Below are 26,518 nucleotides of genomic sequence, written 5' to 3' on the forward strand. Positions count from 1 at the left end.
CCTCATTTCTAGATGAATACACAAAAAAAAAAGCTTAGATTAAAAACCTAATTCATTAACAAAAATCCACTATGTTCTTTCTTCAGTAATTTCCGAAATGGAAAACTAGAGAGCCTTAGTTATGGAGCAATCCTGTGCACAAAGTCAGCAATGTTGGCCAAAAGAGGAAAACTGGTAAAATGCAGTTAGTCACATATCTAGTTTGTTTGTTTCAGATAGGCTACAGCAGAATTCCCCAAGAACTACAAAGTACAGGTATATGAATAATAATTCAACAAAATTAAGGCTATTCAAACAAATCCTGGAGAAGAAATAACACCTAATTGAATACTACCTGTTTAGACAGAGTTTTGATCTACATTTGATTTCTGTTGCTAGAACATAAATTATCTTCAGTTCTTTTCCCATTCATGCAATTCATATTTACACAAATGTGACTTAAACCCTAACATATCCTAGAGAAATGTCTATCCAGACACAATGCTTAAGAAATGTTACATAAATTCTTTGGTTTTCAATGCTGTTACCCAGCCCTATTGTTACATTTGTACATTATTTCCAGTCCATAACATGAAATCAACTTAAAACTCCTGTGGTAAAGCAGGAGGCTTCTGCTGAGGGAATCTCTCTGAAGCAATGGCACGGTATAAGCATGTTCAACACTACTCAAAGAGAAAGACTTTATGTTACTCACCATTCTGCAATTTCAGGATGAAGAATTTTGTTGTTCACATTAAATCTAAAAAAAGCCAAAGACACTAATATTAAAAAGCAGCCAGACACAATAGCAGAGATTATATGCTCCTTCTTTTTAACCATGTCTTCCCCAAGGAAGTGAAAACAAGTATTGTACAGGAATTCAATAGAGAACCCAGAGAGAAGAATGCATTTAATTTTGAAATATGTGAGACTAAACCAGATACATAATTTTGAGAATGTGAAGAAGCCAGTGTAACAGTATGTTTGAGACATGCTTCTTTTAACAATGATTAAATGTTAGATTATCAGTTCACTGCTGTGAGTGTGAGATGAACCAGACTGACCTCCAGATGTTCCTTCCAAATTATTGTGATTTTTACTTTGTTCCTCCAACACCCTTCAGTGAAATTAAACCCAGTGAATTGCAGATTTCATCCTTTGTTTCCTGCCTTTCCACTTTTGTGTGCACAGAAGGTGTCCATGTGATAAACAAGCTTGCTTAGAGGACGGTGAAAAGAAAAATGACCTCTCCATGTCTTTTCTAATCTACACAAGAAGCAAAACAGAAGCTTCCAGCTTGCCTTGGCCTCTGACACTTCACTGTTTTTCTTGGAATGATTTTGAAGCTCTCTAAACAATAACACTACAGTGGCCAATAAATTAAGGAGCTGAGTAATTAGGTGGAACACAAATGGATTTTCAAGCATTGTTACAAGGTTTTTTTTGTTTGCAATTTAAATGTCTAAGGAGTGTTCTGCATCAAAGATTTTTTTGGTCTTCTAAGGACTGTTGGCTCTCCAGTTAGGGTATTTAAGAGAATTAAAATGCTACCAGCTCCCAACAGCTCTTCAAAAGAATGTTATGAGGCAACTTCATTGTCCTGCATTTTTGAAGGAAAAAATTAAATCTATTCCAGGTTAATAACCATTCTTTATACCTCAGAAGGGACCAATGAAATCACAAATCCAATTTTAAAAAAAGTTACTTAGCTTTTAATAGTGTTAGGGTCTCCCTGTGTCCTGAGAAAGCAGGAGAAAAACCCCTATGTTTCTCTTTTTCAGAAACAGATGCTCATAAACTTATAAAACCCTAATAAGGAGAAGGCTAGTAGCTCTATATTTTTACACCAAGACACAAACCAAAAACTTATTACAACATCAATAAGGACAAGCTGTATGGTATCCAGTATTTGGGTATTAATGAGAAATCACTGTAAAAACAACTCAAGGCAAAAAGTCACCCACCAGTCACAGAAAAATGCATTGTTATGTAATAAAATTGGTCACTTGGAAACAAGAAAGTATCCAAAGGGTGTATTTTCAATTTAATCATCACCATCTCAAAAATTATCACTGATGTACACCAATGCAGAAATAATTCTACAATAGTAGAAGGAAAGAAATAGTAAAGTAGTAAGTAAGAAGTAAAAGATAGTAAAATAGTATAGAGACAATAAAATAAATAAAATAAAATAAAATAAAATTTATATGGAAGAAGATATATGAATCACATAGTAAAATTAATCTATGAATATTCTAATAGCCCAAAAGCCTGAGCTCCCTGTGTGGCTCGAGAACACAGCACCTGACATCAGCACAGAAAACCAAGACACAGAATTATGCTGCAGCTGTAACAACAGACACAAAACCTCTCAATAATGTCATCAGTATGTCAGACAGAAAACTGATCAGTGAAGGCAAATATAAGGAGACAGTGCAGCACTGGAGTATCCAACACCAGCTCTATGCAAATAGGAGTAAACTATGTGGTTATTGGGAAGTAACAAAAGAAGGTAAAGCACAGGGAAGAGCAGTTACAGAAGGCAGCTGACTTTGACTCTGAAAATCCACATTTCAAAAAACTGAATTGATCACTAACTGCAAGCACAAATGGATGAAATCAAAAGATAAATGAGCCAAACATGAACCTCATAAAAGAACACTGTGCCACTTGCTTCCCTCCCTCCTCCAAGTGGAAGTACAAAAGGCAAAGATCATGGGTTGAGACAAGAATAATTTTCTGGAAACAGCAATGAGATAAGAAAATGAACAGGAACAGCAACAAATTAAGAATAAAAGGTATAAATCAAAGAAAATATTTTCATGGAAAAACCCTTGACAATAAAAACATGGAATGGGACCATTCCTCCCAAAATATTTCTCTGCAGGAAGGAACATCCTTCTTCTCCAAAGCAAAAGTGTCCCTTCCCCAGCCCTCAGCACTGACATGAGCTGGTACAGAACAACACCTGGCCTGGCCATGCCCCCTCCCAGACACTGCAGAAAATTAACCCCAGCCTGGCCAGAACCAGGACATCTGCCAACAACACAGCTAAACAAACCAACCACATCCTCAAAGTCACTGCTTCAACTCATCAGGAAGAGCTTTTCACCACCAACAGTATGAGTATACAAATGGTGTTTAACTCACATAATTTGTGCACAAACCTGTACATAAAATCCCCTGACCATGGCCTCCCAGCAAAGTTTTAATCTCAAGAGACAGCAAACAATTTACTCTTCAACAAAATAAAAAAACATGTTCTACCCTAATGTTAGGAGGATTATGCGGTGCAATCTAATTCCATATTTCTCTGCAATTTGCAAATTGACAATACTTAGATGATGAGATACGTGGTCTTGAGGAAGAAAACAAATTGGCATGTGCTACAGTTGCAATCTGTAAGATATTAATGCTCTCATTTAATCAATGCAGAACTAAGAAATACAACACTTTGAGGCATGTCCAAATTGATTTCATACTCAGTTGTCCTTTCACACGCAAGAAAAATTCATTAGTTAAAACAATCCCAGAAATCTACACCTCCTATATAAAAGCACTGTATAATGATACCTCTTTTTGTCAGTTTAATGAATACATTGTGTGTGTCTACATGATAAAAATCTAAAACATTTTCATACACAACGTTAAAATTTTCTCTCTTCTTCAACATGGATAGTCTTTGTCCTACTGAACTGATTTGGCTATGCAATATGGAAAGAGGAATTCACTGCAAAGCTTTGAACATTAGGTACATTGCCTAAACTGTCCATCATTTACTTCACTTGACTCTGAAGATGAAAAAAATCCTGCCAACACTGTGAGAAAAGATTTATTCAACAGTGTTTTAAAGTATATGGCACATTACTGTTCAACCTTACAGATTCAAAATCCATTTTCTGTATAGTGAATCACATCCTCTCAAAGCATTTTTACAAGGGGTACAAAACTGACGTGATTAAAGAAAATCCTGAACATTTTCCAGTCTGAAGAATGGATCCATGAATTGGGAAAAAAACCTGCAAACACAGAACTGGCCTCTATTAGCAAATAGAAATATCAGTTTCTAGAAAAGAAAGCACCAGAACTACTTTAGAAATCTGCCTTCTATCTGGCTTTCTGGGGCAAGTGAGCAATCCAGTTGTGCAGGACCCCAAAGAGCTGCAAACAGAGCTGACCTGAGGGGAGTTACCAGAAGCAGCAGCAGGAAATGGTCCAGGTCTCCTGTCTCATGCCCTGTCCCAGGCTGGTCCCTCACTGACCCTCGGTGCCACCCCTGGCAGAGCAGGGAACCTTCCCGGTACCACTGGTCTCTGCTCCCACAGCCTGCAGCAACAGACCAGCTCTTCTGAAGGACACCACCCCTTACATAAACTCACGGAGACCATGGAATGATCCACCACTATAGACTCGAAAATCAGGACAGGATCAAGCTTAGCTATTGCTAGCATGACAAAAATAACTTCAGGGTCATCTTCAGGGCACAGAAATAACCCAAGACCACAGCAGTCATTTTGTCTCAAATGACTTTTTACGACAGTAGAAAAATTAACCAAATAGCTTAGGTAATAATGTTCCAGAAGAAGTTCAAAAGGTTCAAAAAGTAAGGCAGGGAAGCAACATCACTAGGGCAAGAAAAAGACAGCTTCTGACAGAAGCAGATGAACAGCCTGCAAAGAGAGCAAAAAGATTCAACTTTTCCAGGAAATTAGGCATTATTTTCATTATTATCCATCAGTAAATGATGCCCCCATGCCCCCAAACCCCACCAGGTCAGGTCAACCTAGGAGAAAAAAGATATATGAGAGTAAGAGAAACACAAAATGGTCCTAGCAAGAAAATAGATCTTGGCCAGGAAGCCAGAAAACAAAACAAACAGGAGAACAGGCATAAAATATAGCATCATGGGCAGGGCAGAGCCTGGCTGAGCTGAGGACACAGGCAGGCAGGAGGAAGCACAGTTTGAAGGAACACATTGCTCTGGGTATAATCCTCTTGGAAACAATTAGTACATCTGAAATGTATCTTTCTATAAAGGAAACATTTGCCACAGGAGAGGTGGAGAAGAAGGAAAACAGGAATGTTGAAATTGATTTGGGTCTGTATTGAAAACAAATATAAAATGGACTGGCTTATATAGACAGTTACAGAATTGTGAGGCAAGCAAAGTTTAAAAGGAAGCTCACCCCCTCCTCCAGAGCATTAGTTACTCCCTGCATGTGGACCAAGCATGAGCTCACAGAGCCACCACAGCCCAGGAGAAGACACAAACAGAATCAGGGAGCTCAAAGAAAGGCTGCAGTGACAAGTGGTGTGAAGGCATGGTCTCTGTCAGAAGAGGGGAGCTGATCCAACAACAAAAATCAGTGAGCTCTTCCACACTGTGAGCTTGGGAGGGGAAGGTACCAACCAGACCTTCAAAGGCAGCAGAATGAATGACCTGGTGCTCAGGGGCGGAGAGGGACACACATATGCCAAATCTCAAAAGATAAATATCTGCCAACAGCTGGAAATCCCTGCTAGGAATGGGGAAGCACTCCTGGAGCACCCAGACAGAAAGTTTAGCACTAACTGAGAAGGCAATGCTTTAATATCATTAAGTGTTGTAGGAGATGCTCCATTGAAATCTCATATGAAATGCTAAATGGAGTGGATTCCTAGCTTAATGCTGACCAGTGAATGGGCTGCTAATTAAACTCTTTAAACGGAGTTTAGTGAAATTCAGGGTAAAAAAGGGGGTTCTGGTAGTTCAAACACTTTTCTACATCATTCCAATAAAGAATTGCCAGTGAAGTTAATAACTGTTTATATTTCTTGAGAAAGGTATATCATAAAACTGGAGATATTGCTCCACACAGATTTTGTAGTCCACCTCCAAAATGTATGTGGAGAGTGTAAGATGGACAAAGCCACAGAACTCACACTGGTTGTAACAGCAGAAAGGACACCAAACACTCATTAGAAGTGACTTGCCTGTATTGTGGAATGCTTTATATTTAACTCAGTGGGTACCAAAAGATGTCTAAATGTTGGAGTCAGAGGCACAGAGAGTGTGCCCTCAACTCTGACACCTGGCTCTGACACCCAAGAAAGCACTAAATTTCATATAACACCATGAAAACAGATGTTAAAGTTAAACAGAAAAACTAAAAGTGCAAGTGTATAAATTAGAAAGTTTTCGTAAGTCACTGAGTGAGAAAGTTAAACTTTAAGGTTTCAACTAGTTTAAAAAACAGAAGACAAGATAAAAAAATTAAACCATTGTCTCTTATCCTTCTTTTCTTTTTCATCTTCTTCTTCTAGAAGTTTTTGAGTAATAATAAGTGATTAAATGAAAAATACCACAGTGCAACACACAAGTGTTGAGTCATTAAGTCACTAAAAATAAAATTTACGTGTTTATTGTTAATTAAGTGAAAATAAGTATAAAAATAAAAGAACTGCATATTTCAAGGCCATTTTGTGCCATTTGAGCCAGGTGATGGTGGGTTAAACTTGAGCAGGTCTGGAGAAGACCTGCCAAGTCTTTTAATAATATATTAATAAACAAAAGAAACAAGAGCCTAATGAGCCTTGAGAATATTCTTCCTGACACAGGACTAAGATAAGTGAAACTCCCCATGAGGGAGTATCCCAAAAAAACTCAGCCCTGAAGAAACCAAAATCTCTCACATTATCTAAATGCCCAGCACCTTGTTCCCAATATCCCTGACCAGAACCATTAAATTCCCATTTAGGACACAGAGGGAAGAATTAAGTAATTGTGAAATCAGATTCCAGATTTCTTGACACAAAGAAATGATCCCAGCAGAAAGCAAGCTCAGACTATACAAACGAGTGCCCAGACTTGCAGCAAATTCTGTGCCTTACCATCTTCACTGCAGAATTAACATGCTGTTGATAGAGGAGGATGGAAAAAATATAGTGGGGTGACTGGGAGTCAACAATCATAGAAAAAAGCCTCAACATCTCAGCACATCTGTTTATTTTAACAGGCTTTTTCATGAGGAAGGTCTGCTTCTTTTTTGCCATAGTCATGAGCTAAAACCAGAAAATTATCTCCTTTAAAAGATATCATAACAAAACAGACAGTTGTATGTCATTAAACATTGAGGCCATCATCCTCACATCCCAGAGCAAGCTGTGATGTATTTCTGTTTACTGCCCTTTCAAAATACTGCATGCAGGAAGACATTTTTACCTCACTAGTAGCCAAACTTCACAAAAGGACAGCATTAAGGACACTAAAAGCTCACCTGTAGACAGAGAAATGATTATTCCTTTTTTTGTGACTTCTGATTTTATTTTACACCTCGAATGTAACATTTTTTCAGAAGACTGTGCATTACCAGAATCCCTAATATCTAGACTAATAATGTACAAGGAACTCAGTAAGAGAAAGAGGCCACTCTTAAAGATTAATTTTCCTTCAATCTGAAAATCAAATATTCCAGTCTCAGAAGTGGAAATGGATGTATGAGGATGGGTTTATTTGGTTTTAAATAGCTACAGTATAAACACAGAGAAAGAGAATTAACTTAGATGCAAGAGAGATTAAAAAAAAAAAAAAAAGACTGTATTTCAAGTAATTTGAAACATGTATCACAATTTCTTTGGAAATAAAATGTTTGGCATCTGATCTGCCATTCAACATCCTTTCATTAAGAAAGAATGGAATTTAATTTGAAATATAAAATTAATTCAACATAACCATGTAACAATTAATGTACAAAAAAGCTGTGTCACTTACTGGCTGATCCCCTCAAATGAAGCTTCTTTGGAGACATTTCCACTATCAGTATTAACACCACGCTGGGAGGAAAAAGATTAAAAGGATTGTGATTCTGAGCCAAACACATATATTTAAAATTTAATTCATGGGAACAACTTGATTGCAGTAAGTATTTGGGAAAAATTACACGTAAGTTTACCTGAATCACTATAAATAAAAAAACCCTGACTGTTTGTTCAAATACAGTTCAATATAAGAAATAATCAGTTCCATAGGAGACCAGCAGAAAACTCAGGCCAGGATGTGCTGCTTAAGGAAAAGACAAGCATTGATTTCTAATGCCCTTATGTCTTGAGAGGGAGGTGTGAGACCTACAGTATAATTATGCAGGGCAAGTGAATGAAAAATAGGCAAGGTTTCTTCTAAAGTAATTTAATATTAAAATTAATTATTATGCCCTGCCTTGGCAATGTTACTATTTAAATTTGCTTGCTGCTCCCCTACAGCTTTCCATTCAAGCAAGCAGCATAAGCAAGAGTATTTTGGCTGCTACACAGCCATGAACACTTGTGACATGTGCCTGGGGAACCCTGCAGAGCAGCAGTTCTGGAATGAGACCACAGGAGGACAGGACCAGATTTCCATTCAGCAGCAGACAGAGAAGTGCACTTCCCTTCTCTGAATACTTCTTCACAGCAGTGGGAGGAATGTGAAAGCACCACAGCACCCTCCTCTCAGCCAAAAATTATGTGAAAATTCCTGATTACAACAGGATGCTCCCAGAGTGATAACTATTCAACAACTCCATGTGAAGAAATGCACAGTAAGAAGCACAAGATAGGTCAAACATTCCAGTTCTCTCATTTCTCTTAAAGAACATGAAATTAAACCATTGGGGGCATCTTTTAAGTGTTTATGTGTGTATACAAATATAAGTGAAAGAGAGACTGAAAACTATTTAGGGTCTCTGTTCTGAATGGATAAAGAATTCAGATCTGAGGCCATGTAACTTCCTATGGAGGGATTTTTTTGTTAAGATTTCTGTCTGGGCTCTATCATGGGAAAACAAGAAATCCAGGAGCTGCCACTGCATTTGTTGTAAGGGAAAGCTCTGAGTCAGCAAATAATTTTTATAAAGACTGGAGACAATAAACCAGATAGTAAGAGTTTACAAAACACCTGTAAAGCAGGGGAGCAGCTGGGAGAGAGGTGATGGAGAAAGAGAAACTTGCAGTCTTCACCTCCACCCATTCATGCCTCTTCCCAAGAAACAAGCAAGCTCCATTCCAAATACTTAGCAAGCATTTAATATTGCCTCACTCCTCCCAGAAGCTGTTCTTACTAAACCACTCTATGCAGAAAATGTATTCCCTGAATCCTTGTGGGATTCCCACAGAAAGGCCCAAACATGCTCATGACATGACCAGAACAGCACAAAAGGAAAAAGGAGTCAGTGTAGGTGGGTTGGAGGCCACCACGGTCGATAGGCTTGTCATGTTTTCCCAGAAAACCAATACAGCTTTAGGCAGACAGAATGCAGGCTGGATGAGGCCAGAAGCTACAAATGCTGAAATCATGGAGGGGCCAGAAGACTAGATTGTTATACACAGGTGACCTCAAACTTGGTGTAAGATGGGGGGGAAAAACTAGAGAATGCCAGTGCTAAGAAATGCTCCATAAACTGGTATCTTTATTGAAGGGATTTAGTACTTTCAGAATATGACTTACCAAAGTGAGAAGTACAGCAGGTTTCTTCGAAGCCAATACACTGGATATCTAAAAAGAGGTTTCAGATTACTGTTATTTGTCTTTTTTTCTTCCACATAACCACATTAATACCAATTTCATCAATATTCACTGTATATACAGTAAACAACTTGCAAAGACAGAAATGTTCATCTGATACCTTTCAGATATTGTAGTATTACCTGAGATATGCAACAAGAGACAGCAGAATACAAAATATTGACAGAAACACAGTGATGAAGTTCACTGTGTCCTTTAAAGATATAAATACCAACTATAACTCATGTCTATTGTCATCATTAGGGAGACACAATATAGGAGCCAAAAAGTTGTAATGTCACAGAAATGAGGAACACCAGGGTGCTCTATCCTGCACACATAACATCTGCATTAATATTATTATGTTACAATGTGCTAAATGCTTAGCAAAGAATATTTACTGTTATTCTCGCTGGGTCACTTCCACTGACTAATCCTTTTATTATCTTCTTCAGTCTCCTTCAAACATTCACAAACTGAGAACAAAATCACTGTGTTTGTAGAGTGCTGGGCTTTCAGAGCAGCTGCAGCAGTTGGGTGCTGAATTAATATATCATGAGGCAATGAACACATGACACAGCCTCATGGAGCAATATTCTATCCACTTTGAAGCACCTTAATAGCACACTACTAACATTAACAAAACAAAGTATATGGCAGTGAAGTTCAAAAATATCTATTCCACCCTTTATTTTTTCATTTCTTAATTTCATTAAATATTAGGATAACACACAGATGTTGGTCATTCATTGACATAAAGCTATTCTATAAAATATAGACAGGTGTCCTGATGGTGGAAAACCAATTCCTTGGCAAACAAGGCAAAAGTTATAGAAGGAACTGTTGAGAGCTGAACAGTTATCTTGCAAGCTTCAACAGCTTCCCACTTCAATACATGCAGTCCAGGTTGAAAGCAGCCTTCATTTCAAAATTTATTTCAATTTATTTACTGGTCCACATAAAGAGCTCTTTTTCTTATCAGTGGAGTTTTTAAGCAGTAAAAAAGCAGAGAACAGAACTGCAATAAAGACATTCGTTGATAGGAAGTGACCCAAAACGACTAAGGCGACTGTGATTTTTAAAAAGGTGATTCTTAAAAATAAAACAAGTGTTTTCCATTTGCAATTTCCACCATCTGACAGATGAGCACTGGAGCACCTGAACACTACAGGACTCCAACTCACACACAGCAAAAATAAACCTCTCCATAGCTCACTCCATTCCCAATTTCTGACATAAAGATCAAGCTTTACTTTGTTGCTGAACTCATTATGAAAATGGAATGAAACCTCTTCACAGCTGATGAGAAAAAAACTTTTGGTCTACAGAGCCAGAGTTAGTGTTCTTTGGGAACAGAAGAATCAGAAGAGTCTTCTTCAAGACTTTCTCCATGAAAGTCACACACAGAGCTTGGCAGGAATACTGTCCTCACCTGCTGAGCCTTCCTACCAAAGAAACAACTGCTGGCCAGGTGCACAAGTGTACAAACATCTGCCCAGAAATTAAATCAGAAACCTAACTAAGAAAGGCATTTGCACTATGAAATGTGAATATATTTGCTTATTCAAGTAATAGGATGATTCTGTAGAAAATAAGAGTGAGGCAGGTAGCTTTTCCCAATGTTTTTTTGGAGGCATAAAATGAATGTAGGCTCCCAAGTTCCAGCTAGGACATGAAACCTCCTTGACGGCAATCTCCTCAAATCTCCAAGACATTCCAAAAATTCTATTTAGCAACATGTTTCAGTTGGATAAAGCCACACACTGACAGGTCTCATCATGCACAGAACATGTTTATGAGACTGTCTTTGGATTAAGAACTGTGTTCAGATCAAAAGAGCAGCCTTAAAAAAAAAATTTTTGCAAGTGCTTTGTAAGATAAAAGGATATTTTTCAGTACACAGGGAAGGGAGAGCAGATCCCACCAAGTTAGAAGATATCCAGTAAGAAGGGGACTAAAATTAACCAAAATCATTGCCACTCATTGATTTTGTATTCACAGAAAAAAATATTCAGAGACACAGACAACTCACCTCAGTCACATAGTGGGCTTCATCCACAGCATATTTGTTCTTGAAGAATTCAGGGGGATGAATCCTTTGGAAAACAATAAAAAGAAATATTTTGGCTTAGCTTTGCTGTTATATTTAGTAAGGCCAGAGACAAAGAAATAATGTTCTCTACTACCACAACAATAGAATCATATATGAGGAACATTTTATTAAGAATACCTTTAACTCTATTTCTCAAAATAGGAGATTACAAAGAAAGTTGCCACGGCTACAAAAATCTGTGTGCTTTAATCCAGTCCATGTTTAGATAGCACGGTCTCCTCAGAATGAAAGTGGGTTTTTTTCCCATTCCATGCAAGAAAATTTTGTTTTGCATGACTTTTGCCATGTAAATTTGGATCTAACTTTCCAATTCACCAAATTTGGAAGGATGTGGAAATAACAAAAGACCAGCCTGCCCTGTGTTACATTCAAAGAGCAAATAAAACATTCATTTTTTATCCTGGTAACTGCTCTAGCAGACTGAGGGCTATTAAGATGTGGGTCTGCTGCCTCTATTCCTCAGGACACCAGAGATACACTACTCTAACCCAACAGAGTGGGCAACTTTATAGTCTATGTGGTCATAGTCTACAGTGGGCAACTATATAGGTCCATGTCCAAAATTAAATCTCTTCCACTCTTTTCTCCTGATACCCAGCCAGATGTATTTTTCTAAAGGCAAAAGGAACGTGAAGGATCTGCTTGCAGTCAGTCCCTCCAGGGCTCTCCTGCTGTCTTCTGTACCAGAGGCTGTACAGTTGCTCATTCCTTCCCTGTGTGGTAGCAGCCAGTTATTCAGGAGATTTCAGACTCTGATAACACTGAAATAAATACAACCTCTGTAATCCTGAAAATGTGATCTCAAAATAATAAAATCACCCTGTTTATATCCTTATATAGCCTTATATCCTTCAACAAAAAAAAAAAACAAAAACCATTTCTTTACTTCCAGAGTAAAGAAAACAGGAGGAAAAAAGCCTGGAAGTGCTGGAGCTTGGAGGATCCCCTGCATTTTGCTTCCTGAGTGACAGCAGGAGAGCAAGAGGTGCCTCAACTGTGTAAACATTACACAAGAAGAGCACAAGAGCAGCCAGGGAAAGAACAAATGAGGCTGGAGGCCAAAGAGCATTTCCAACCCCTGCAGTGAGGAGCATCACAAGTGGTGGGACACACAGCTCAGCACCTTGAGGAGCTGCTCCACACCACAGGCACTGGGAGCTGCTGGCAGTGCCAGGAGGCTGGAGCACTGCCTCATGTCCATGTTTTTAATCTTGTCTTCTCCTTTAGCATTTACATTTCTTCATGCTCCAAACAGTACTGGGCTGTGACATGAACAACATGAAATTCTCAAGCAGAAAATCACAGATTTCAAAAAATTTATTATCTGTGAAAGTGCTACTCAAAAGTAACACAAAACTATCTCATTATATGTTCCCTTTTGCAATACCCCTTGTGCAGACTCTTCCTATCAGTGATGGAGATTTCAAAGCAATTATCATTTATCTTTTATCCCTGGCTTATTTCACATATCATTTTTAAAAACCCACTATTATCATCTTTATCTTTAAATACTTTCTATATTATAGTTCCCTTACCTCCAACTTTTGCATACTCTGTTTCTCCTACAGGCATCTCCTGATTTTTCCTTCATTCCTCACACACTGAAATATTTTAATAATCCAGAAACATGATGAATAGATTTAGCACCTTCCAGTGTTGTTCTCTTTTACAGTTTTAACTAATTTATCTGGTATCAGAAGAATCCCAAATGTCAAACCAGCTAATGTATGGCCAATGGTAATTTATGGTAACATATGCTCTTTAGAGCAATACATCCAAAGCACCTTTTTATAATTAGCTGCATTGTTTAAATCAAAGAACTCTTTAATGTAAAGTAAATATTTCACAAAAATATCCCCACAAGTGTGCTGGATTTTATTGACTTCATTTAATTTAGTTAAAATAAGAATAGGTCTCATTTTCCATCACTCCAATAAGAAAATTTCTTTCTTTTCACAAGCTCTTTCTTCTTTTTTGTTCCTCTTGTTGCTAGTTGCCTTCTATAATTGTGTAGCCTACAGCACACAGCTACTAATTTAATTCTTCAGTTATGGTTAATATTAATCTGTTCCAGCTTTAATCTGTCCAGCTTTAATCCCTCCAACATCTCTTTTTATGTACACTATGACTCTTTTGAGGAACAAAAGTGGCTCATCATTCTTTCAAGGCTGAGGAATTTTTCTCTACTTTAAGAGAAACAGAACAGCAGCTTCCCACAATCCTCCATCCTCTCTCTCAGTTGTTAAACTAGGTCATCTTTGAGATACTTTTGACTTCATCACACCTAATGACAAGTTGCCACGATTCCCAGATGTGTACCTCCCCGCTCATCTTCCTGCTATCTCACTCAAAAGTCAGCAAGACTTTTAGCACAAAGTTGAGAGCCAGACTTCTCAGCTCCACTCTGAAGCACTCACAGCTCTGCCTCACTTTTTTTATACAGCCATTTAGCACCTCCAACTAGATGGAAAAATAAATGCATGTATACTTCCCACAAACTCCCATCCCATGGGAGCCATGATGCTCCAGTGATGAAGCTGCCTCTCCCACTGGGAAGATCTCTAAGACCAACTCTATTGCAGAACCACAGAGGTGCAAGGAAAAAGTGTACATGAAGTCTGTATTAGAGCCAAAAAATTCTATGCTGTCACATATAGAAAAGCAGCATAGAAAGCAACCAAAGTTCAGGGAGAAGGAGAAGCAAGAGAAGAAAAACAGGCCAAAGGAGGCAATTCTGGCCCTCTGCTCCATTCAGGTGAGACCCCACCTGCAGAGCTGCCCCAGCCTGGGCCCAGCACAGCAAGGAGCTGGAGCTGCTGCAGAGAGCCCAGAGGAGGCTCCAGGATGAGCAGAGGGATGGAGCAGCTCTGCTGGGAGGAAAGGCTGCCACAGCTGCCATTGTTCACCTGCACAGGAGAAGCTTTGGGATCACCTAATTGTGATCTTTCAGTACCTGGAGAAGCTGACAGGAAAGGTGGAGAGAGACATTGACAAGGGCCTGGATTGACAGGACAAGGGGGAATGGCTTCAAACTGACAGAAAGCAGGGTTAGATGGGATACTGGGAAGGAATTCCTCCCTGGCAGGGTGGGCAGGCCCTGGCACAGGGTGCCCAGAGAAGCTGTGGCTGCCCCATGCCTGAAGTGTCCAAGCCCAGCCTGGATGGGGCTCTGAGCATCCTGGGATAGTGGAAGATCTCCTTACCCATGGTGGGAGGTTGGAACTTGATGATCTTTAAGGTCCTTTCCATATTCTCTCTACTCTCTTCCATTTTTTCCCCAGTGGAGATCAACAAAAGGTAATTATGCACAGCATGGCAGTTTTTGTAAAAAGCACCAGTGCAGAGTTCCTGAGCAGATACAGGGCTCAGTACCCATTTTCATCCAATCTGAATGCAAAACAGGCTAAAGCTAGCACTGATCCCCATTGTCACAGGGTATCTCCCATGAAATGCTCATTGGCATAATGAAAAACAGAAGTTACATGCAGTTATCATAATTTCAAGTACATCTGACGCTTCCCAGGGATGAGGAGTACTTCTCTCTACAAGTGACTCTCAAGAAGCTAGAGTAAGTTAACTGGTTACAACTTTAAGGTTTGGCTTTGTCATCTGTAACGCTGCTATGGGCTGCCAGTTTTAGAATTCTGATTAATCACTGCAGAGACTATGTGCAAAAAACCCCACAGCAAGCCATAAATTAATTAGAAGGATTACCCAAGTGGAAGATATGATCCCAGATATTGTTGAATCATGCCTATTTACCTATAAAAAAAAAATAAACCCCAACCCTTTTGTAAACAGATGTGAACAGAAGCTTTGACCTAATTTTTACAGCATTCAGGCAGGGGCTTGGGGTGTGCAAAATTGTTTAGATTCCCTGACAACACAATTTGGCAAAAAAACCACAGAGAATAATGCATATCAGCCCTAAAAAGGCTCAATATTCTTCCCCTATAGTTTTATAACTCCAGCCAAGCAGATACCAGTGTCAATTAGAATTGTCAATAGTTAACTTCCAGGATAAGGGGAGTCATCACTTTCTCTTATAGTGGAAATAAGCAACTCCAAACTCCTGGAACATGCCCATGTACTCACAGCCAAGCATCTAGGCAAAAATTCATCATCACAGACTTCATGGCCATTGGAAAGAAAACCTTAAGAGTCCTACAATGATATTAATTTATATTAATATGGTCCTCATTTTTCTTATATTCAGCCACAAAGGATTCCTTAAACAAGAGACTGTCTCTAGTTCATTACTTACAATTCATCCCAATTTCCAGTGAAAAAGCTTGAGTTATTTGGAGTTAAACATTAAGCTGTCTACTTTCTGCTGATGCTTCTCATGAAACTCCTCTCTCTTCCATGTTTTCCTGCCCCATCTAGATCACCCACTTGGTTTCTTACTCCCAAGATTTTCACAGTGATTGGGAAATGCTGAAAATGGCACAAAGATGTGAAGCTATGTTTTAAGAAGATTTGAATTCTTATACACTGCCTTATTTTAACAGCTATGGTTTTATTTAAGCACCAAATACTGAAGATTCATCCTTCAATGACAAAAAAATGACAACTTTATTTTAAATAAAATTCTTCTCAGGTAGCAATGGGAAAAAAGAGGTGGGGGAGCAGCAGCAAAACTTTCACTGTAAAAATACAGTGTGAAACATTAAGTCAGAGAGTAAATTAATACCTTACAATAACTGTATTTCATTTCTCTTACAAACATTTATCAAGCACAAAAACCACCAGTAAAAGTGTCAGGGAGCACAGAATTAAAAACTAGCAATCACAGATCCCAGTCAGTTATTATTCTTAGCGAAAAAATGCAAGTTTAGAATAAACTTTTCCATTTGGCTTAATTAAATTCACATGGTATATGATGGCATGTTTAAAAACCAAGATGCTTCATCAAATTACAACCAAATCACACCAGTTCAGATTTTGCCAGACCACATTATTAGGATTGGCTCCACTTCGATGTGATCCTCAAACTGGAATATAACACTGACTCCTCTGTTTATCCATCAGTAAGATGAATACCTAGTTCTATACATCTATATATCTATATCTATATATCTATATCTATAAATACAACAAAAATTATTTTAAAGCTTTTACATATTTGGACAAAATTCAAATCACAATTTCTTAGCAGCAGTTTATCAACCATGTTGTGTTTCTACTTTAAATCAAATAAAAACTTGGTCTTCTCTAAAAACATTTTAAACCTGTTGTTCATTACATTGCACAAGAATTCATAACACAAATTGTAAGAGATCTGGACAAATTTGACATTACTGTAAGAATTCCATTAAGCAACATTTCTTTGTATGCTAAAGGACTCTGGAGCAATAGCGCTGTAATACCAACATGATAAAAATTGTTCTAGTTTTCATAACAGTATTCAGAAGAGAGGTAAAATGAGACGGATCTAAACCACAAATGCCAAAGAAAAACTGTGAACAGAATTTGTAACAGCTGATAGCTATTCCTGAAAGAAACACATCTAAGCCACCTGCTAATATATTTGCAGCCTAATTGCTGATACACATTTCTATGTATATGCTTTCATTTGCATCTAAACATTCATCCAAACTTTAATATATTTAACACTTATTCCTAAAGGTTGCTCTGTATTTCCATGTTTCAGTGATTCTAGGATAGATTTTCAGTTTTTAGTTTTTACAGTGGATCAGCTCTAAAATGAAATTCAGCTTTTCCTGAATCAGTCCTATTTAGCTTTTCTTTGGCATTTCAGTTGAAGCTCCCAGTTCAAGATTAGTTATCTTACTGCATAGCCTAGAACGTAGAATATTCATCTAGGGGAAAAATATTCCAAATGATATGTTCACTATGAGTATTAAACAAATTGTACACCTTTAATGTTAAGATTTGAATGGATTCAGAGAATTCCTTAAGTCCTCACACCTGGCCTTGTTTGTGTTTTTCAGATATTCTGGAAGTAATAGTTAAAAGTTAATTTTTCATGTAAAAGAAAGCAATAGGTGTAGCCTACCATGAGAACCAATAGGATGTAACTGCTCTTCTGCAAAATGAAATATTAATTTAATATCAAATGGCACAGACAACAAAGCAGTATTCTGGATGGCTGACCACTCATGCTATCACTGAATGTATATTAGGGCAAATAATGGGAAATACCTACAGTTTCTAATCACTGTATCTGGCTTTAGTAAGAAAAAACAAACCAAAACCAAAACAAAAACACACAAACAACCTCCCCCAAAACAAACAAATAAACAAAAAAAAAAACAAATCACAAAAAAACTGCTAAAACCAAAAACCAACCCATCAGCAACACCCAACAGCATTAATTTGGTGTGTTTTTTAAAAAGGAGCTGTAGGAATCTCAAAATAACCAGGCAACAACCATCTTGAGGAACTCCTACTATGTCAGGGAAGAAGACAGCAAGCACTGACAGAAAGCAACATGTCATGCTAAAGACTCTCTCCTACAATTAAAGACCCACAAGTCTTATTGGCTTTAGGATCCACAGCTCTTGGTAGATACCAGAAAGTGACGTTTTCACAAGCACTAATTAAAAGTAAGGATTAACGTAATTGGAACACTAACAGAATGGGCCAATAACAAAGACTTCTACACAATAATGTTCAGGGTACAGTATTCTCCTAATAGGTTTGACAAGTTTTATTGCCTAAAATACACAAAAAATTGTCCAAGTTTGTGTCACAAAATCAGGAGAGGATGATTCTTGATGCAGTGAGACAGAAAGGCTAAAACTAGTTTACTTCACAGTAAAGCTTTCTGCTTCTTCCATTTAACCCTGACTTTCATATTCAGAGTAACAGATATAAAACATCACTTTATGGCAAAATCACTTTGTCTTGAGCAAATTGAATGCCTACATTATCCTGCAGATAGCACCTGTACATGTGCTGCAGCACACACACACAGCATGAATTACATTACATTTTTCCTCACATAAATGAGGCACATGAACAAGGAGAAAATTGGACAAGCATAATCTTCAGCACTTGGAAGTTCTACACAGTCAACAACTCATTTCTCAGTCCTTGCTAGAATGAGCTTAAAGCAGAGTATAAATTTCAGAGACTGCAAACACAGAGTAACAACCTTGGCAAAATTTAAAGCAGAAGAATAGAAATACATCAGCATATGTAGAGCTGAAAGAGGAAAAAGGATGCAAAGTTTTAATGCTGTCAAAGATCCACCAATAAACTCCCTTCTCATTACAATATCATCAAGTTAACAGATGGTAAAGCATTAACCAAACAAGAGGGTGTCAAGAACTGCTAGGAAGAACAACACAGTGCACTTTTAAAAGACACCAGCAGATGTTCCTGATTTTGTCCAAAAAAGTGCCATCACCTTTACATCCAAAAGGAATTTCACTATCTCAAATAAGATTAGAAGACATCAAGCTAGATTTAAAACAAAACAGTACTAATGGGCTTGCTGGTATCACAGATAACCTCCAGCAATGTTTTGACTACCTTAATGGTATTCCCTTTCCACATCTCCCTGGATTACTGCTACACTCTGAAAGACAAAACTACCTGCACACATGCAAACTCAGACTCCCTGCTCCTTTTGATACAGCCTACAGTAAGATGAAGTCTGAGAAAATAATGGACTTTAAAAGAAATCAAGATGAAGATGACAACTCAAGCTGATCTGACTGGAAAACAAGCAGGACTGTAAGTGAAGCCCCATCTGTCTGAGCATGGCTATGTGAGACTGAACTTTCCAGAGCTATACAGATCATGAAGAATCAGAATAACTAGGAGCAGCAATACAGGCCATTTGACTTAGGAAATCAGAAATAAAGCACTGAGGAGAATCTCACAGTAAGTCCTAGTAAAAGCCAAACACTGACCTCCCTGTTTCATCAGCTTCAAGTGTACAGTCTCACTGCTCCTGCTTAGCTATTCCCACCACAGGCGTTTCCAAAGGATGAACAAGCCTTTAGACTTTTCTAAATTTTACCCCAAGCAGCAGTGTCTCAATTAGACATTTAAGAGATACTGTCAAGAGCTACCCAACAAAAACACAGAAAACTTGCAATTGGTAACCTTTCCTTTATTCCTCTCTGCAAACAAAATTCTTCCTTGGAGTCAAGGGCTCTATACAGAAAGAACTGAGATTAAGGAAATGTTTACACACTGAAATCCCCGAAAAATTTCTTGTAGCATTAAACTGATGACATATACTCATTAGAAAGCTCTCTTCTCAAAAAAAAAGAGTATGAGAATTATAGTGGTTAAGGTATTAAGTGTACTTTCTAGGTCACTGTATACAGTAAGTGTTTCACTCAAACAGTGGTCTCAGTTCATGCATCTTAACAAAGGAAGTTATATACAGAATATGCCAATAGCAGATGTTCTGCTTGTACTTTGGAAAAACACCACTGGGGTGGGGGGAACAAGCAATATTTAATATCCCACACATAAAAGCAATATAGCAAGCTCTGGAATGTGAGTAGCATGTCTCACAGCTCCCATATTAATCGGTAACAGAATGAGAGAAAGCAGCACTGATTTTTACAGCAGCATTAGATGACCTTATTAAGATGTTAAATAACTATAAGACATTATATATATTATTATAAGATGTTATTATTATCAGATGAACAGCTTTAAGAAGAAAAGGGATAACATTCCCATTTTACAACTTGTAAGGAAAGCCAAGCCACAAAGAAATTAAATGAACTTGCCACATCAATGGGCACAAAGCAAAGACAAAACCTACCCTTGCTCACAGTGCCCTATTCACGACGTCACATTGTCCCTGCCAGACAAAGAAGTGTCCCCCAGGACTGGGGTTGTGGCCACCTGCTCTGACTGCCAGAGCTCCAGCAAAACACAGCAGTGAAACACAATCTGCCCACTTTGCACTCACATTTAACTTTTAAGAAGCATTAATATTAATGATACATTTCCCTAACATATTTTAATAGACCAGTCAGGTTTGTTTTTTCTTTTTTTGTTTTTCAACAGAGACCACACTCTGTCAGAGAGTCCTTCCTGAGCACACAGACAGGTCACAGGGAATGAAAAACCTAAGGAAAATAACATCAAGAGCTAGGAATGTGGAATTTCAGAAGTGCAAGAATAGAGGAACAGCTGTAGGTATTTCACTTGAGGTTTTTTTCACTGAAGTGCCCTCCCAAATGCAGGGCAATAAGAAGCAGAGCTCTGCCCTCAGGCTGGGCAGTGGCACAGCAGAAGGCAGAGTGGAGGTGCAGATCCTTGTTGGAGCACTGCTGGCAAACCCCCACAGACATTTCTTTTGCTGCAGCTCACCTTCCTACCAGCAGCAGCCAAGTCCTTGTAGAAAAAACACAGAGCACGCCTGATAAAAAAAACCAACTTGGATTCTCTGATATTTCAAAATGTTATCAGGAGTTTATATCACTGAACTCAGTACTCCTGGTAGCACATTACATAAAGTATAAAATAAGAAATGCCTGGTGGGGGCTATCAACATTCCCTGCAGCACCACCAAAATGAGATGTGCTATCTCAATCCATGGTTTGAATCCACATCCGGATATTAAAAAACTCTGGTGCAGCATCATCGAACAGATTTGCTTAGTGCTGGTTCTTCTCTCAATATCTCTGAATCAAACAGAGCAGAGGGAAAAGAAGACCTTTAATGCTTATAAAACCGTCAACTGGAGCATTCACTTAAAGGTGTGTGCTGTAGAGATGGCCAATCAATGGATTGATACAAATTGCTATTAGGGTTTCAAGCCTTCTCAACAAGAAACTTAAGCTGTTTGAAAAAGCCATAACAAAGCAAAGATTTATAAAAATAATTACACATTCATCCCAGACCAAGCAAGGCTTGTGGACCATAAGAATACTGGCACAATGACAAAAGAGAACATTTGAGAAGTCTGAGCATTTGAGCAGTGCTCTTAGGTAAAACAATTGTCAGTAAAGTGGCAAAAGCAATCCAGACATAAATTATTCTGAAAAAGTCATTTTTATCCACAGAGAAATTGGGGAGCTGGTCCATGGGAATCTCATGAGGTTTAACAAGACCAAGTGCTCAGGCTCAAGAACACTCAGGATCAATCCAGGCTGGGAATGAACAGGTCAAGAGCAGCCCTGGGAGAAGGACTTGGGGGTGCTGGTGAGTGGGGGCTGGTCCTGCCCCGGCCGTGGGCGCTGGGAGCCCAAAGCCCCTGCCCTGGGCTGAGCCAGCGTGGGCAGCAGGGGAGGGGATTGTGCCCCTCTGGCCCTCAGGTGAGACCCCACCTGCAGAGCTGCCCCAGCCTGGGCCCAGCACAGCAAGGAGCTGGAGCTGCTGCAGAGAGCCCAGAGGAGGCTCCAGGATGAGCAGAGAGCTGGGAGAACTGGGCTTGTTCAGCCTGGAAAAGAGAAGTTTCAGGGTGACCTGACGCCTCCCACTGCCAGAAGGAGCCAAAAAGAAAGATGGAGAAAGTCTATTTTCAAGAGCCTGGAGAGACAGGACAAGGGGGAATAGCTTCAAACTAAAATAGAGTAGTTTAGATTACATATTAGAAAGACTTTTTTCCCTGTCAGGGTGCTAAGTTCCTGGCACAGGTTGCCCAGAGCAGCTGTGGCTGCCTCACCCCTGGAAGAGTCCAAGGCCAGGTTGGACAGGGCTTGGAGCACCCTGGGATAGTGGAAGGTGTCCCTGCCCATGGTGGGAGGTTGGAACTTGATCTTTGAAGTCCCTTCCAAGCCAGGCCATTCTATGATTCTATGAAATGCAATAGTAAATGAATGGGGGACAAGAAATGGAAATCACTGTACAAGGAGAGAACTGGACTCATGGAAAATAAGCACCCCAGGAAATTGCACAAGTCTTGTCAATCAAAAGCAGCCAGCTTTATTGTGTAGTTTGAAAGGATCAAATGAAGAGTAAAACAACAAATGTACTACCTGAATAATAGCAAAATATTTGACTAAAAACTCTCTCAAGACTGCTACTCTCCAAAATCAACTCAAATTGCCTTGGACAGAAACACTACAATGTAACCTGAAACCAAATGACTGGTCATCATAGGAAAATGTAAAAGCCTAAAACAGAAATTAAAATAAATAAATAAAAAGATGAGCACTCCCTGGGCTGGGAAAACCTCCAACTGCCACACTGAAAAGTGCTGTGTCCATTTAAACTGATGTTCCCAGAAGTTAAAGCAATAAACAGAAATGGACTGCAAGTCTTGATTAGTGGGATACTGCAAAGACTGAAATTAGTTCTGACACTGCTCACAGACAGAAGCAGAACTGAGTATGTTTTGAGACCCACAGAGAACATTTCCAGGTGGTAACAAACTTTGCAGATAAATTGCAATGCCAATTGGTAGAAAACAGTAATAAGATGACCTAAAGGGATTAAAACCTGTCTTTTTTAAACAGCAAGATAAAGATTCAGTGGGTACTGGGAAGTGACAAACTGCAGTAAAAGATCAAACTGTGAGACACAGAAAAAGAAAAGCATATTTCATTTTAGAGAAAAAATTACAATAAAAAATAGCAGGAGATGGCAGATCACTTCTGAAGGTGAAACAAAAAACCACACAGCTCTGGAGCAGGCTATGGAGAAGAGGACATGTATGCTCCACCTTAATAAAACTCCCGTAGAAGATGTCCTTCATAGCTGCAAAATGTACATTAAGAAGAGCAATTAAAGTAATCTGGAGTTCATTCCCTATAACCCCCACACACACTCCACTCCCTTTCCAAAGAGCTGTCCCCACTGTCAGCTTCCCTTCTACAGACCTTGCCCTCTTGTTCCCAGAACAAGGGTAATTAATGCACCAATCTCCATCAGCATGATACAGTCAGATAAACATAACATGCTGTGCACGATTTAACACTTACCATTATTCAAAATACAAATGCCACAAAATCTCACCAATCTGCATTAAGAGATGGGATCAAGAAATCTATTTCTTAGCTTCTAATTTTCATGGTCACAAAAAGTCTATAAGAAAAAGAAGGTAAAAGGCCACACAGACTGAGGGGCTACTTCTTTTACAAAAGTCTTTAGAGGAAAAAAGCAAACAAACAAAAAACCCCAAACATATACTTCTGCATTTTTTTTTCAAAAGGCAGTAAAACCACTCAGCTTTGCTGACGTCAGTCAAGTGTAATCATCAAAACCAAAGGCTGATTTTGGTTGTAACCTACTTGAAACCTATTACAATGTTTTAAAGAGCTTCCTCATTAGGTCACTGAGAAATAACTAACATTTGCAAAGCATTTCACTGTGCTTTATTACAGCTCCAAGCGCTAATCCAAAGTTCAACTTTGAACACACAGACATCTCTCAATCAAATTCATGGAAAAACATTACTTATAGTGGGTGCAATGTCAGATTAAAGATGCAATATTTCCCAGCCATCCAGCAGAGCTTCAGAGAAAACACAGCAATTTGCACCATTAACTAGGCACCACAGCACCATTTTATTCTCTGAACCATTAACACATTTGTGTTTCTAAAGTTAGAGCAAGAAAGGGTTAAACACTTTTTTGTCTTCTATTAAAAACACTCTATGTGGCAAGGCTATTAAGTTATTCTGGCATGCTCTCCACATAAAGCAGCTGCTGTACAGTATGTTTTACTTTATAAAATATCTTTAATCAGCACACTGACTAGTTCTGTCATTTATAATTAAGGAGGTAAATGGCAGGTGCAGCATTAATTAGCAAAACTGAAGTCTTTGTGAAGACATGCAGTCATACCAACTCAATGCTTTCCAGGAATAGAAATGATGGCTAACAGCTTTGTTGCACCAAAAACTTGACTAGGTAAGACTGTGCCAAAAAAGAGGGACATTTACAAAATTTACACTTCTGAAGCCTTTACTATCCTATATTACCAGATTAATTTCTTAAACTCTTCCTTGTAAAGTTAAAAACAGAAGTATATTCAGGAGCAGAAAAGCCACCCATTAAGCTCAGAGTCATTCTCTCTGTGCCTGCCTTACAAATGATGGAGGCACAGGGGCAGAGGTACAAGTCAAGAGACATGCAAAGTGGTTCTCTTACTTGGAAAGGTTTTTCCAGCCAACAACTAAGAAATTGGCTGGCCCAACATCTGAAGAAATGCTCATACCCATAATTTAAAAACAGAGCAATGTTGTTGTAATCCCTTCCATGAATGTAGGACCACCAGTCCTACAATTACCCTCATACAATTCTGCAACTGCCACCTGGGAGGCTTTGGGTTTCTTTAGAGAAGGTCCATCGTCTGGGAGTTAAACTAAATCTCTCCTTTCTTTTAAAATTGCAGAGGTTATTTTGGCTTGAAGGACTCCTGAAAGGTAGCCTTACAACTATTTTTACCAACCTTCAGAGCACACACACATTCAGCATCCATAACACTTGCAAAGTGGCAGTCACCCTCAACACCAGTACTGCTTAGTGCTGTGTTGTGGGCTGGTCCCAGCCCAGAGTGGTGCATTCCCCACCTCCATGTCTACCTGTTCTGCAGAGTCCCCAGGCTCCCTCAGCATACAGCACCACTCAGAAAAACAAGAGCAGTGGTGAGGCTGGAAAAATTCTGGTGTTCATGGTCTCATTTGTAAACTTTCAGTCTGCTGGTCTCCAGGCAAACACTCTAAGATACTGCACTGGCTTTGGCCAAATTAAGACTGCAGTTTGAATGGAGGCAAGAAGCCTCATTTTTGTATTACTTCAAGGCAAAAAGATGAACCCTTCTGAATGACACATTATCCACACTATGCTTCAAAAGCAACTCAAATATGTGTTCTTCAGAAGTGAAGGCACAACGCTACATCAAATGATACATTTAGTTGTACAGCAGTGGTAAAACTGTAGTAAAGAGCCTTTTTCATTAATTTTAAGAGAATCTATGTGTTTCTGCCCAAATTCACAGACTCCCACATCTGTCTTAAAAATAAGAAAGCAAGAAGAGACACTGGACAAAGCAACTCCACCCCATGCTATGAAGTAGCAGCCCAGCTGCAGACCTCTGTGAGATACCAATCTCTCAAACACCACGCAAAGCATTACACTGATTTGTGCTTCACTGATGTTAAATGACTGTTTCTCCAGTGGGTAAACAGTGCCTTCCATGAAGTAAGCATTTCTGAGGCAAACTGTAGTAATAAACTGCAGTGGATGGAAGGCATACTTACTTGTGTTTTTCTTTCAGTGCTAATTTTGAGTTAAAATTGAATCTTCTGGGAAGAAACACAACCCCTAGCTATGTGCAGCACCCGCTGCCAACAAACTTATGAAGCAGAACTGCTACTGACTCACAAATGAGTTATTCACCCATCCCCCTTCTGACAAGCAGAAAAAGTACATGACCACGGCTGACAGAAGAGAAAACAAGATTCAAACACAGGAATTCAGGAAGGGTAAGGAGAAGAATTTAGAAAACAACAAAGACCATTTGTTATACTCTGCAACAAGACACAATGACAGTAAATCACTTTTAACTAGACTTAATTCTGTAAATGGACAGATAACATGTGCTGCACAAACAAATCAAAAAGGCCACTAGTTATAAACACCACAATATTTTGTTTGAGAATGCAAAATGAGATGCTGAAATTTCAATAATATTTTTAAGCTTTTTTATATTAGGCACAATCGGTGTGGGTACGAAACAGCTGTTTTGAACTTGCAGAAGAGAACTTAAAGATAGGAAAAATCTTTATCTATAAATGGGAACAAGCACCAAGTGGGAACTGATTTCCGTACACATGGGGGGCTTACAGAACCTGCCCTCCCAGACAGGTGTGGCTCACAGCTAAAATATTTCAGACAGCAGTATGAAGATTTTTATGCCATCACCATTTCAGTCCCCAGACAGGTTTAAGACAGTGAAATTCTTATAAACTCTCAGAGAAGACAGCAGCCATGCCCTGCCATATGGTCTGGCACAGTTCAGCA

At 38.8% G+C, this 26,518-nt stretch overlaps 1 protein-coding gene across 2 annotated transcripts in view; it reads right to left on the reverse strand.

Moving 5' to 3' along the window:
* Positions 1-26,518, reverse strand: part of PEPD (peptidase D) — a 137,136-nt gene that overhangs the window by 102,685 nt on the left and 7,933 nt on the right. For both annotated transcript variants that reach the window (XM_088062250.1, XM_005530118.3), the window contains 4 exons: positions 11,529-11,592; positions 9,440-9,487; positions 7,730-7,791; positions 695-739 (listed from right to left, as the gene is read on the reverse strand). In XM_088062250.1, the coding sequence (XP_087918376.1) occupies positions 695-739; positions 7,730-7,791; positions 9,440-9,487; positions 11,529-11,592 (219 nt within the window). The remainder of the gene's footprint in view (positions 1-694; positions 740-7,729; positions 7,792-9,439; positions 9,488-11,528; positions 11,593-26,518) is intronic.

This window comes from Pseudopodoces humilis, chromosome 14 (genome assembly GCF_049639895.1).
Source record: "Pseudopodoces humilis isolate 2021_Gansu_Grassland_sample_001 chromosome 14, ASM4963989v1, whole genome shotgun sequence".
NCBI lineage: Eukaryota > Metazoa > Chordata > Aves > Passeriformes > Paridae > Pseudopodoces > Pseudopodoces humilis.